The sequence below is a fragment of the Lucilia sericata genome, unplaced genomic scaffold (genome assembly GCF_015586225.1).
Source record: "Lucilia sericata isolate MDLA Ls3-8-SP2 unplaced genomic scaffold, ASM1558622v1 Contig000530F_arrow, whole genome shotgun sequence".
In the NCBI taxonomy this organism is placed as follows: Eukaryota; Metazoa; Arthropoda; class Insecta; order Diptera; family Calliphoridae; genus Lucilia; species Lucilia sericata.
The window spans coordinates 135,169-150,308 of NW_023994542.1; the positions used below are offsets into that span (position 1 = coordinate 135,169).

The following is a 15,140-nucleotide window of genomic DNA, read 5'->3' on the forward strand; positions in this document are numbered from 1 at the left end:
CTAGTTCTGTTCTAGTTCTAGTTCTGTTCTGTTGTAGTTCTGTTCTAGTTCTGTTGTAGTTCTGTTCTAGTTCTGTTCTAGTTCTGTTCTAGTTCTGTTCTAGTTCTGTTCTAGTTCTGTTCTAGTTCTGTTCTAGTTCTAGTTCTGTTCTAGTTCTGTTCTAGTTCTGTTCTAGTTCCGTTCTAGTTATGTTCTAGTTCTGTTTTAGTTCTGTTCTAGTTCTGTTCTAGTTCTGTTCTGTTCTAGTTCTGTCCTAGTTCTGTTCTAGTTCTGTTCTAGTTCTGTTCTAGTTCTGTTCTAGTTCTGTTCTAGTTCTGTTCTAGTTCTAGTTCTGTTCTAGTTCTGTTCTAGTTCTGTTCTAGTTCTACTTCTAGTTCTGTTCTAGTTCTGTCCGAGTTCTGTTCTAGTTCTGTTCTAGTTCGGTTCTAGTTCTAGTTCTGTTCTAGTTCTGTTCTAGTTCTGTTCTAGTTCTGTTCTAGTTCCGTTCTAGTTCTGTTCTAGTTCTAGTTCTGTTCTAGTTCTGTTCTAGTTCTGTTCTAGTTCCGTTCTAGTTCTGTTCTAGTTCTGTTCTAGTTCTGTTCTAGTTCTGTTCTAGTTCTGTTTTAGTTCTGTTCTAGTTCTGTTCTAGTTCTGTTCTAGTTCTGTCCTAGTTCTGTTCTAGTTCCGTTCTAGTTCTGTTCTAGTTCTGTTTTAGTTCTGTTCTAGTTCTGTTCTAGTTCTAGTTCTGTTCTAGTTCTGTCCTAGTTCTGTTCTAGTTCTGTTCTAGTTCTGTTCTAGTTCTGTTCTAGTTCTGTTCTAGTTCTGTTCTAGTTCTGTTCTAGTTCTGTTCTAGTTCTGTCCTAGTTCTGTTCTAGTTCTGTTGTAGTTCTGTTCTAGTTCTGTTCTAGTTCTACTTCTAGTTCTGTTCTAGTTCTGTCCGAGTTCTGTTCTAGTTCTGTTCTAGTTCGGTTCTAGTTCTCGTCTAGTTCTGTTATAAATATAAAAATATATTATATAAAAAAATTTTAATAAAATATTTGTCAATAGTAATTAATAACGCTTTAATACTTACAATAATTTGCAGATGTTGTTGTTGCTGTTGTTATTGCTGACTTTTCAACGAAATGACGTTTACGATCACTACGTGTAGAGGGCGGTGGAGTTATTGGGGATGCAGGTGATATAACTGCTGACGATGATGATGTTGAAGCGTTAAAAGTCGAATTACGTGATGAAGTACGTTTACTGCTGTTATTATTAAAAGGTGTTTGTTGTTGTTGGTGGTGTTCTTGATGTGCTGAAGAGCGTGACTTGCTGCGTGAACGTTTATCGGTTGTGGTTTGAGTAACGGTTAAGTTTTTGCTAATATTATTGTTATTATGAGTTTGTTGCTGTTGTTTCTGTTGTTGTTGATGATGTAGTTGTTGTTGTTGCCGACCACCACGTCTATGTTTGGCCGTATTTTTAGTTGTAGTATTTACTCCTGTCGTAGTATTTGTTGCAAATGTTTGTAATATGCTGCCGTCGTGCCCCTCCGTCACTGCAGAGAGCGATTGACAATTAACGGACTCGGCCATAGACGACACTTAACCGCACATTCAATCCCACTAAACATGCCCCCGGCGCAACACGTTTAATTTGTTTATTTATAATCAGTTATACACGTTTTTTTGTTTTTTGGGATTAAAAATTTTAAAATATTTAGAATTTTTGTTTTGTTATAGTTTGAAATTTAAGTATTTTCACTTTAAAAAAACACTATTTTTCAAAATATTTTCTGCAGTTTAAAATTTAGTAATTTTATGCACTTTTTTGATTATTTTTGTTTTTTTTTTATTTCAAGAATATTTTTTTTATTGTATGAAATATAATTTTTTTTTTGTATTGAAATGTTTATTTTTTCTGTTTATAATTAAAGTCCAATTTCTTGATCAGTTTTTCTTGTTCCAAGAAACTTTGCTGTAGAAATAAGACCTGCAAATAGACAATTGAAAATAATAAATTAGTTTTTTTGGACTTCGTAAAATTTCGTATAATTTAAACATTTATTTTTAAGATTTTGGAATACAAATAATTTTGTAAATATCATAAAATTTATTTTGAAAAATTCAACAAATTTGACTTGTTAGGAAATAAAATGCTTTCAAAGTCATTTCAATTGATGATTAATTCTAGGCTTAATATTTTTTTAACATTTTATTGTTGCCAACGAACTATTAAAGTCTTGTTTTCGCATAAGCCATAATCGGCAACGAAAACGTAATATCATACATCTCCACCGAAGGATAGTTCGTTCCAGAAATCTGCAAACAAACGAAACGGCTTTGATAAGCAACGATAAACTATTAATGAGTGCGGAATGAATACAGCATAAAAATCTTCCTACGACAAATCTCTCTACGGTTGATGGCTATATAGGGCCCCTAGGGAGAAACCCAGGTTTTTCCAAATATCATTCTCTGCATCACTTTTGTCCCCTTAGAGTTGAAAGGAAAAGTTATAGTTATTCCCTAAATTATCACCATCTATTAGCTTGATATTAAACAGTGTAACACAAAATTGGATTTAACGCCTTAAAGGTTAAAAAACCTAGGTAATCGGCATAGAAGAATACACTATTTTTTGAATAATATTAAAAATTTTTAAAAAATTTTGAAATCATTTAATTTTTTTTCAGTGTATCAAACAAATTCTACAACAATAACAAAGCTCTACACAATTAAGCATAAATAATGAGCTATAATGTTAAAATATCAAATTGCACTCAAGCTTATCAACAAAATTTACTCAATATTTTTACAACAACAAAAAATATTACCAGCAAACAAAGACTCAATGATAATAATAATATTAAAGAAAAAACGTGCCTCATATAGGTATGAAGCAGGCATGGAAAATTTGAAATATTAATAATTTTTGTAAAAAAAAGTACTTTTTCCCTATAAGGTTTTTCTTCTTTAAACTGTTTTTTTTATGACCTAGTCTACTAACTAGCCTATGTATTGAATGAACTACTCTATAGACAAGTCTATTGAAAAGCCTGAAAAGTCTATTGACTGGTCTGTTAAATAGTAGATGGAGTGGTCTATGGACTAGTCTATTGACAAGTCCATGCAGTAATCTATGAACTATGGGCTAGTCTAATGTCTGGTCTACGGACTAGTCTTTGGAATAGGGTTTTGAGTGGAGTAGTCTATGGATTAGTCTATTGACTAGTTGTATATTTACAAGCCTATTTACAAATCTATTGAATATGAAATGGCTTACTAAGCTGTTTATGGATTAGTCTATGGACTGGTCTATTGACTACTCTATGGCCTAATCTATAAACTAGTCTATTTACTAGTTTATTGACTAGTCAATGTACTAGTCTATTGACTGGTATATGAACTAGTATATTGACTACTCTATCGAGTTTATTAATAAGTCTATGGTCTAATCTGGAATGGAATGGTTTATTGAGCAGTTTATTTAATAGTCTATTGAGAGGTCTATGGACTAGTTTACTAACTAGTTTATGAACTAGTCTATAGAATAGTCTAATGACTAGCTTTTAGAGTAGTCTATGGGCGAGTCTATTGATTACTCTATATATAACTAGTCTAATTACTATTCTATGTACTGGTCTACTGACCAGTTTATAAACTTCTATATTAACTAGTATATTCTCTATGGACTAGTTTACTGACCAGTTTATGAACTAGTCTATAGAATAGTCTAATGACTAGCTTTTAGAGTAGTCTATGGACAAGTCTATTGATTACTCTATATATAACTAGTCTAATTACTATTCTATGTACTGGTCTACTGACGAGTTTATAAACTTCTATATTAACTAGTATATTCTCTGTGGACTAGTCCATTCATTTACTGCCTCTGGACTAGTCTAAAAAGTACCTAATCACCCCTATTGCCAATAGATGTGAAATTTTTGTTCCCTTGAAATTTTCATTCCCCTCGAAGGGAACATTGTTATGGTGAACTTGTTGTGAACAATTCACTCACAATAGTTGATTTCGTATGCAACAGCTGTTCAATGTTTACAAAATTCCATCAACAAATCTCCCTGTTAGGCGATTTTTTTTAAGACAATAAAGTTAGTGAATGAAAGAAGTGAAAAGGGAACATATTTCACGAGAAATGTTAATTGGCGATAGGGTGAATATGTAAAGCATTTACAGTCATATTTTACACTGTCGAAAAGTATTTAAAGCAAATACCTACAATAGTACTAAATTTTCCATTCCTGATATGAATAAATAAATCATCTCAAATGAATATGAAAAAAGAGCAAAGCGATAGAAGCAAAAAGACTCAATTTTTGTTGTTCTGTCTTTGTTTCCATAAAAAATATCAACAAAATATACAACAAAAAAGCAAACGTGTTTTATACCAAGTTCTCAGTATAAAAAAACATTATTTTTTGGATCGTTCGGTCAATATCCTTTTTTGTACTTTTTTGCTAAAAAGGCAACAGGCAGGCAGGCAGCGTGTGCAACATTTGTTGTATTCACAGTTTATTACGTGACAATATGTTTTTCTTTCTTCTTTTAAGATTCTAATAATTCTTCTTTGTTCTACCGTCACTTGTTCGAAGAGAAAATCTTGGTGCCAGAGTTTTTAAAACATATTGTAACTAATCTAAAAATAGTTATAATCTGAGGGAAATGCATTAGAGACAAGCAGCAACATTACAGCTTGAACCCTCAACCACTATATTTTTGTTCTTTATAGGAAATTTTCATCCCTTCCAGGTCTTTGTTTAAGATGTTCCTTGTCTATAGTTTTTGAAAAAAGGACTCTTGTAAACAACTTCCTTTATACGTTTTAGCTAAATATGTAGATTAAATTTAAATATCTATAGAGAATTGTACCTGATACATATTCATTTAATCTTTTGTTTTTCATTAATACAAAATTTGAATGTCCTTTTTTTGTAGTGTGCAGAACAACAACAATAATAATCCTTTCTTGTGATTACCCTATTATCACTATAGAGTTTTAAAATACTATTCTTATCTTTATTTTTTCACCATTATTATTTCTTTGAGTGTTTTGTTTACACCCTAAAATACAACAACAAATGACGTTGTTTACATTTTATATGTATGCCTGCAATTTGTTGTTGTTACAAAAGTTAAATGCATAAAAAACTACGCATTTCCGTTTTGTTTACAAACATTTAATTTGACTCTTTCTTTTATATGTGTCTCTTTTGTTGATAGTAAATAATTCATTATTTATGAAATTAACTCGTGTTGTGTCTGGAATTTGTTGTTTGTTTTACTTTTTCATTAAAATTATTTATTTTATATGAAAATTTAAAGATTTATGTACTTTATTTAATTATTTATAATTCAATATTTTAAAATTATATTTCATCTTTGAGAGAGAAAATTGAGTACCGAACAGGCATGGGAAATTCGGTGCTATTGCACTTTTTTTAAACTTTTTGACATCAAAAATTACCGCGATTCTACCACGACATATGTATGTATGTATATGTATATTAAGAAGTTTTCTTATATTACAAACTTTCGTATGTTGATCAAAGACTAAACAATAGACTCGTCTAAGGTTTATCTGTAGATTACTCAATAGACTTGTCCATAGGCTTGTTAATAAGCAAGTTCATATGATAGTCAAAATACAAATCCATTGACTAGTCCATTGACTAGTTCATAGACTAGTCCATAGACCAGTCAATAAACCAGTCCATAGAGTAATCAATAGAGTAGTCCATAGTAGTAGTTTATAGACCATGAATGAACTAGTCCAATAAACTTGTCTATAAAGTAGTCAAATGACCAGTACATTGACAAGTCAATAGACTAGTCCATAGAGTTGACAATAGAAAAGTCTATAAAGTAGTCAATAGCTTTGTTCATAGACTAGTCATTAGACAGGTCCATAGAGTAGGCAATAGACTAGTCAATAGTCCTGTCTATAGAGTAATCAAAAGACCAGTCCATTAACTAGTCCATAGATCAGTCTATTAGACTATTCTTTAGACGTAGATTGACTAGACCATAGAGTAAAGAATAGAAACGTCTTTAAAGTAGTCAATAGACTTGTTCAAAGACTAATCAGTAGACCAGTCAATAGACCTGTATATAGAGTAGTCAAAAGTCTAGTCAATAGATCAGTCCATAGAGTAGTCCATAGACAATTCAATAGACCAGTTCATAGACAACGCAATAAACTAATCAATAGACTAGTCCATAGACCTGTCTATAGAGTAGCCAAAAGACCTGTCCATTGACAAGTACATATGCTAGTCCCTAGTCTAGTCAATAGGCTAGTCAAATAAGTAGGCTAGTTCATACACTAGTCCATAGAGTAGACAATAGAAAAGTCTGAAAAGCAGATTTAGAGTAGTCAATAGGCTAGTCAATAGATCACTCCATATATTAGTCAATATAGTCAATGTAGTGAATGCAATTATAATATTTATGAAAACTTTCCGATAATTTCGAATATTTTATATCCAATACTTTGTATTCTTCAATATAATTTCACAACAAAAAGATAATTCCCCTTTACGTAGGTCCAATTGTTCACTCTTCACATAAATACAATACAATAGAACTAATTTCCCCTTTCCAAGGAACTTGACAAAATTTCTATCTATACATTATTGGTTGTGGCTTTAAGTACATACACACACAAATAGGTCAGTGACATCGTTTGTATGGAGTAATATAATTTAATTTTTAGGGGAGTTTTCCCAAGTACATATGTATACAAAATGTCTTCTCAGTATTAAAAATACTAAAAAAATTTAAATAATTAGTAGTTTCTTAAACAAAATATGGTTCACCTTGAATTATAAAAAAAATAATATAAACATAAATTTGTTTAAAAGAACTCACACACACTGTTTAAAACACAAATGTAATTGAACTCCATTTTTTTGGATTTTTTTTTTTTTTTTTTGACAATAAGAATCAAGATTGTTAAAGTATCTATAACTGTTTAGGTTGAAAAAGCAAATGACCACAGAGCAACTGAAAAATTAAACGAAGTAAAAGATAGACAGAGTCAGACACTCAAAAAAGGGAATTAAATAGGAAACTACTCAAAACTTTTTAACTCAAAATGTTACAAATTAAACGTAAAGAGAGAAGTTATGACACTCAAATGTATGTTTAAGTAAAACGAGTAAGGTTTTTTTTAAGAGGAAAGGGATGAATGAAAATGTCATCTTTTCAACCCAATAAGTATTTTCGTTCCATTTGCATCTGTCTGGTCCATAAGAACTTTATATTACATGATTATTCCTAAAACTGGTTTATAATGTTACGCAATCTTTAAGAGACAATGTTATGGGTTAAGGTTTGAACCCTGTATTGCAAGATCGTCCCATACAATCTAATATATCACTTACACCCCATTAACTCAATGTCTGGTTATATTTTATCGTAAGTTTAAACTGACAGTTTTCATACAAAAATTATTTTAACCGACAGACTATCTACCGGTTAAACGATAACCGGAGGTGGTGTTAACGGGGGTTAGAATATTTCTACATTCTACGTATAAGGAACAACACAGCGTATAGCATATCAATACTCTGATTGTAACCTAACTCTCAACACGACAGACCCCAGATAGATATGAACCCATATCAGTTCCGTCGCTTTATAAATCACAAGGATCTTTGCTTAGTATTCATTATAATCGTTAGAGAACATAAAACGCCTTTTTATGTCCATTTCAGCAATATAGACTCCGGCACCCATCCCAGTATCCATATTGGTATCGGTAACGCTATTGATCTGAATATAATTCCGATCAAGTACTAAATGCTGTGCGAATATTTAACCAAAATTATGGTTCAATTTTAAGAAACTCAGTTTCCTGCAGGCATTTCTTGAGGTGTGTATTTGGATATAATTTTGATGAAAGACTTGCAATGACAGATAAAATATTCCAGCGTTTCACCGTGCCCTACATTCGTCTGAATTTCTAAATTCTACGATTAAGGAACAACACAGCGTATACCATATCAATACTCTGATTGTAGAATAACTCTCAAAACGACAGACCCCAGATCGATATGAACCCACATCAGTTCCGTCGCTTTATAAATCACAAGGATCTTTTATTCGTTAGAGAATATAAAAAGCTTTTTTATGTACATTTCAGCAATATTGACTCCGGCACCCATCCCAGTATCGGTAACGCTATTGACCTGAATATAATACCGATCAAGTACTAAATGCTATGCAAATATTTGACCAAAATTGTTGTTCAATTTTGAGAAACTCAGTTTCCTGCAGGCATTTCTTGAGGTGTATATTTGTATATAATTTCGATGAAAGTCTTGCAATGACAGATAAATATTCCAGCGTTTCACCGTGCCCTACATTCGTCTGAATCCGTTCCTCTAATTTTGTATATTTGTGGCCGTAAACCTGTGTGTCAACAAAGAGTAAGTAACATCATCATACTAACCTCAAACTTATTCATTCTGAGGATGGATCTTGTCCTCCTCTCGTTGGAGACAACTCAACGTTCCATTATTCCAACTAGTCATATGGTCCATATCCATATGACTAAAGGGATTCTATTGCACATGATTTTTATTTGACACCCGTTGCCTCAAACGGTTTTGACTTAATCAGATTAACTTTCCAAGTTCCTTTCCCCTTATAACGAATATATTCGCTATTTCAATGGCGATTATCCCCTAGTTAAATGGCACCCATATAATGCAGGGCTTACCACTAAAAGTGTACTCGGTTATGGCTATCATATATTCCAATAAATAATTATTTACAAATGATTTTACTTAAGAAAGTACTCAAACAAACTGCCAACATATTAAATTTCCCAACCCTGTTATACAGAGTAACCATATTTGAGTTTTATTTCTAAGGTAAACAAGCAGCAAAACCAGAAGTGAGAAAAAATATATAGTGATAAAAGAGATACAATAATAAATGAGTTTCTTTTTGTTCACCAAAACATGTTTGTTGTTGTAAAATTCAATAAAAAAAATTACGTTGTAAAAGGAAAACTCAATAAAATATGAAAACAAAAAAAACTTGTTACAAACAAAAATAACTTTGAGAAATAATCTAATTGAGTATTTTACACTCTCCCCCATTTACATATTAAGCAAAAGCACTAATAAAGAGAGCAAGAGTAGAAAGAAAAACAAGAATATAAAATGAAAACAATCAGCAAAAACATGTTGAAATCAGCTGTTTTTCTTTATTATCATTTGTATTTATATATGCATAAATGTGTGTAAGCCTATATTAAAGTGTGCCTATGTGTATTTATTTATTTTTTTATTATTATTATTGTTGTAATATTTTTTATAGTTTGTTTATATTTTGTTGTTGTTGTTTTTGGTTTTTGTGTTTATTTTCAACAAATATTCTTTGATTTCTATGTATATTCGCAGCTGATGTTATACACAACAAGAAGAAAAATGAGGAAAAGACAACAACAACAACAACAAAAATTCATCTATCTTCAAATACATACATGTTTGTATGAGAAATTCTAATAACAGAATTTATACGGGAGAACAATTTTTGTAATCAAATTGAAAAATTTTATATAAATTAAACACATAGAATTGTATCTATCACAAAAATATGTATTTTCACTTAAAGAGCAATAACGGAAAACTATTTTTATATTTCAATTAGAACTATTCGAAGAATGTTAAATTTATAATTTATCTTTATGAAAATGTGTAAATAAAAGATAAAAAAATACAGATAATATACCTACATGAGCAATTTTTTGTCATTTACTTTTTATACGGAAAACGCCTTAATTTATAGTTTTTTTTTTTACCTTTTAGTTTCAAAAATTTTAATATTTTAAACTTCTTCAAAACTTTAGACTAAAACACAGTTTTGTATTTTACTAAAAACAGAGATAAATAATTACACAGGTCAACAAATTTAAATTAACACAGAGGATTTTTTCAGTTTTTACGACCCGATATCTCAAATACCTGATGTGATGGAGACATTCGAATTCAGCACTCCTCCTCTGATTTTCGACTTTTTTAAAATGTTGTTGGAATCTGTTATTAGTTTATATAAGCTACGAGAAAACTCAATATGTGTTTATACCCTACATAGTGGGAAGGATATTATGGGTTTGTGTAACGAAATATTGGTTCTACACCCACCTTAAAGTATACCAATCGACTCAGAATAATTTTTCTGAATCTGCCTGTCCCTCCGACAGTCTAAGTAAACCTTGTACTCGAACTACAAGTCGCAAATTTGCCAGATAATTTTATGAATTTGTCACATACACACCTCTTTTGACCCAAGACGAAGAATACGAGCCAGTTATGACTCTAGCTCCTATACAAAATCCCCCTCAACACTTCAACGTCCTTAATTGCCTTCCTAGATACTGAATATAGGGGTTAATCTATTCCATACTGAATACAGAATGATTGAAACTTAAACCCGATAGAACTTAAATGTCAAACGAACTGTCATACTGCGTTTACTTTTTGATATTTATCATTAGTTTACTCTGGAAAATCATCATGAATAGATTGACGCTTGAGCAACGCTGCCAAATTATCGGCATCATTTACTTTGAAAATCAGTCAACGACTGAACTTATAGACGTCGTGATTTTTTGATGAATTCAGCGATGATACTCATTTTTAGCTTAACCCTTTCACGCACAAAACTACTATACCGCTGGACTTTTTATGGATATCTCTTCACCTCACACTTTATGTTGATGTATATTGATCATTTTTGTTTTCGAAGGATATCGCAGGAGATTATCCTTTTTAGCGTATAGTGACACCAAATTCTAAAAAATAACTTGATTTTCTTTGGAAATAACCATTTACTGTAGCTGTGAACTCAAAGTTACGCTCTAAATCAAGAAATATTAAAAAAAAATCTTGGGACACCGTTGTACCGTATACGTGAAAGAGTTTACGGGTTTCTCTAGAGTGAAACCAATTCACAACCTTCCCTATGAATTCCATTACATTCAGAAAAATGTTCCGTTTAGTGCTCTTGGCACCAACTCGCGATATTTTTTTGAGTAGTGGCCATTTTGACACCATACGATTATTTACAGTGAGCCGACGTAAAGTCCTAGTGACTTCAGTGCTGATAAACTAGCAATAAATAACGCCCTTACGCCGACGTGAGCAATGCTTGAAAATGGCGAAAATTTGACTTCCATAATGAGCATCGTCCAAAAAAAATTAAATTGTACCGGGCTTATAAGAAAAACGATGAATTGAATTTTTAACCCTAAGACTAGACTATGCTTTTCTAAAGGTTTGGATGTGCTGAAACCGACCGCAATATTGTAAAAATAACATCGGTCGATTATAGCAGCTTGAACGATGTTGGTATAGAATTTCGAACTCACGAGTTATCGTACGAAAATAGTAGTGAAAAAAAATTAATTTTGCTAAAACTGATTAGAAAAGCTCCAAAAAGATCATAGGGTGGTTACCATCGTACGAAAATAGTAGTGAAAAAAATTAATTTTGCTAAAACTGATTAGAAAAGCTCCAAAAAGATCATAGGGTTACCCTCAGTGCTTATCCTAGGATGATCACAATCGTCACTCCATACATTACAAAGATACAGTCAGAAAGTTAGTTCAAAGAAGTTGATACATGGCAATGAACCTTTTTGCATTAGTTTTGTTTAAATGTATACTTTCTAGTTTACTTGCGGACAGTTATGTGACCACAGTCTCCCCTCTCGTTTACAAAGAGTACATTCTTAACGAGAGGCGAATTACAACAAACCAGTAGGTTAACGTTAGTAGAAATGACTGCATCGACATCATCGAACTGCTGGGAATCTATGGCTTGTGATCCGTTTCCTCATGATACCTCTATGTACTTAAGGTTCGGTAAAATTGCCAAAAGATCCATATCTTTGAAAACCACTAAATACATACAAAAGAAAACTAACAGTACTAAATTGTCCATCTCTGATAGTACAAAATTGTACATCTCTGACTCATGTCTGCTTCATAAACAACATTGTTATGTATAAATTTTTGGAGGTGTGATGGAAATCTTATATAAGTATGAAGTAGAATTTGTATATCAATTGTATACATTTAGCTTATTTTATGATTCTCTGATTTATTTTTCACACCTTATTACGAAAATTTTGTTAGTTTTTTATGTATATTTAATATTAATTTTGGCGTTTTAGTAGTTTAGATTAGCTAATACTTAAGCTACACATATACAGTGTCTAATTTTAGTTTATTTTTTCGTTTGTACTTGTTTTTTTGTTTAAGGCAGTAGTAGATTGGTTATAGAGTATTTTTGGTTTTAGACTTTTATACCCATAGTATTGTGTGCCACTTAAACGGCCTTGAACTCATTTCTTGATTATGGCAGCCAGTCGTCAATAGCAGCAGCGGTAAATAGCAGTCAGTCAGGCCAACATTAAAGCAAGCGAGAAGTCTCGTTTGTCTGTCCGTCTATCTATCCGTCCGTCTTTTAGTCACTTAGTGAAGTAGACAAACAAGCAATTATCGCATAAGGTAAACAAGCAGTCAGCCAGGCCTGTTTGCTGAAATAGTATAGTTCTTAACAGTTGTAGTAGTTAGTGGTGATGGTGGTAATGAGTAGCATTAATACTTAGTATCGCTGCAGCAGTGTTTTAGAAGATTGACACGATACATAAGCTTTAAAAAATAATAATAGTAAAAAATTGTGTGCGAAAAAATCGAATTCAACAATATAAAAAAAACTCAACAAATGTATGTACATACATTGCCAAAATGACAACAAAATTCAAAGTTTTAGTTTTTTATGTTTGTTGCTAGCCCAGCTTTAAGTTTTGTATAGTGTTTGTATTTGTGATTTTATGTATAACGTTGTATATACACATCAGTGTACACGAACCAAAATTAAAGAAGCTTAAAGGAATGAAATGTTGAAATAGAGATAGCGAACACAAGAATAACTTTAAAAATTTCGAACCGAGCCTAAAGTTGGAGAACGAAACAAATATAACTAAACTAGGAAAAAACTAGAACTGAACTGAACAAGAACTAGAAGTGAACTAGAACTAAACTAGAACTGAAACTAAGAACTGAACTAGAACTGAACTGAACTGAACTAGAACTGAACTAGAACTGAACTAGAACTGAACTAGAACTGAACTAGAACTGAACTAGAACTGACTAGAACTGAACTAGAACTGAACTAGAACTGACTAGAACTGAACTAGAACTGAAACTAGAACTGACTAGAACTGAACTAGAACTGAACTAGAACTGAACTAGAACTGAACTAGAACTGAACTGAACTGAACTAGAACTGAACTAGAACTGAACTAGAACTGAACTAGAACTGAACTAGAACTGAACTAGAACTGAACTAGAACTGAACTAGAACGACTAGAACTGAAACTAGAACTGAACTAGAAGCTGAACTAGAACTGAACTAGAACTGAACTAGAACTGAACAGAACTGAACTAGAACTGAACTAGAACTGAACTAGAACTGAACTAGAACTGAACTAGAACTGAACTAGAACTGACTAGAACTGAACTAGAACTGAACTAGAACTGAACTAGAACTGAACTGAACTAGAATTGAACTAGAACTGAACTAGAACTGAACTCGAACTGAACTAGAACTGAACTGAACTAGAACTGAACTAGAACTAGAACTGAACTAGAACTGAACTAGAACTGAACTAGAACTGAACTAAAAACTGAACTAGAACTGAAACTAGAACTAAACTAGAACTGAACTAGAACTGAAATAGCACTGAACTAGACCTAAACTAGAACTAAGCTAAAACTGAACTAGAACTGAACTAGAACTTAACTAGAACTGACACTAGAACTGAACTAGAACTGAACTAGAACTGAACTAGAACTGAACTAGAACTGAACTAGAACTGAACTAGAACTGAACTAGAACTGAACTAGAACTGAACTAGAACTGAACTAAAACTGAACTAAAACTGACTAGAACTGAACTAGAACTGAAGTAGAACTGAACTAGAACTGAACTAGAACTGAACTAGAACTAAACTAGAACTAGAACTGAACTAGAACTGAACTAGAACTGAACTAGAACTGAACTAGAACTGAACTAGAACTGAACTAGAACTGAACTAGAACTGAACTAGAACTGAACTAGAACTGAACTAGAACTGAACTAGAACTGAACTAGAACTGAACTAGAACTGAACTAGAACTGAACTAGAACTGAACTAGAACTGAACTAGAACTGAACTAGAACTGAACTAGAACTGAACTAGAACTGAACTAAAATTGAACTAGAACTGAACTAGAACTGAACCCGAACTGAACTAGAACTGAACTAGAACTGAACTAGACCTAAACTAGAACTAAGCTAAAACTGAACTAGAACTGAACTAGAACTTAACTAGAACTGAACTAGAACTGAACTAGAACTGAACTAGAACTGAACTAGAACTGAACTATAACTGAACTAGAACTGAACTAGAACTGAACTAAAGCTGAACTAAAACTGAACTAAAACTGAACTAGAACTGAACTAGAACTGAACTAGAACTGAACTAGAACTGAACTAGAACTGAACTAGAACTGAACTAGAACTAAACTAGAACTGAACTAGAACAGAACTAGAACTGAACTAGAACTGAACTAGAACTGAACTAGAACTGAACTACAACTGAACTAGAACTAGAACTGAACTAGAACTGAAGTAGAACTGAACTAGAACTGAACAAGAACTGAACTAGCACTGAACTAGAACTAAACTAGAACTAAGCTAGAACTGAACTAGAATTGAACGAGAACTGAATTATATGAATATTCTTTCACACTCGAACTTTTAATTATTTCAAAACTTTTATAGATTAATTAATTCTTTAATAGTTCTTACGTCAGCTTGCATTATTCTAAAAACTAAAGTGTATTCGAATTTTATTACTTATTATGAAAGATGTTTATTTATTATTTTAATGTTTTTATTTGATATTTGGCTAAAAAACTTACAAAACAAAAAAACTCTACTCTTTAACCATGAAATACATTTATTTAGATATACAATTGCACACAAATGGAAAGCTGAAGTTTAAATGCTATTTTTAGTGCAAGCTGTCATAATTTGTGTCATGATCATGATAATTATGTTTAAAGATGTCAAAAAAAATCTGTATAAATTTAAA

General features: G+C 31.9%; 1 protein-coding gene across 1 annotated transcript in view; it reads right to left on the minus strand.

Annotated features, from left to right (window-relative positions):
• LOC119605890 (E3 ubiquitin-protein ligase TRIP12) overlaps positions 1–15,140 on the minus strand; it is a 70,938-nt gene that overhangs the window by 25,077 nt on the left and 30,721 nt on the right. Inside the window, 1 exon segment of the mRNA XM_037959228.1 lies at positions 1,052–1,953. Coding sequence (XP_037815156.1) covers positions 1,052–1,556 — 505 coding nt within the window. The 5' untranslated portion in view covers positions 1,557–1,953.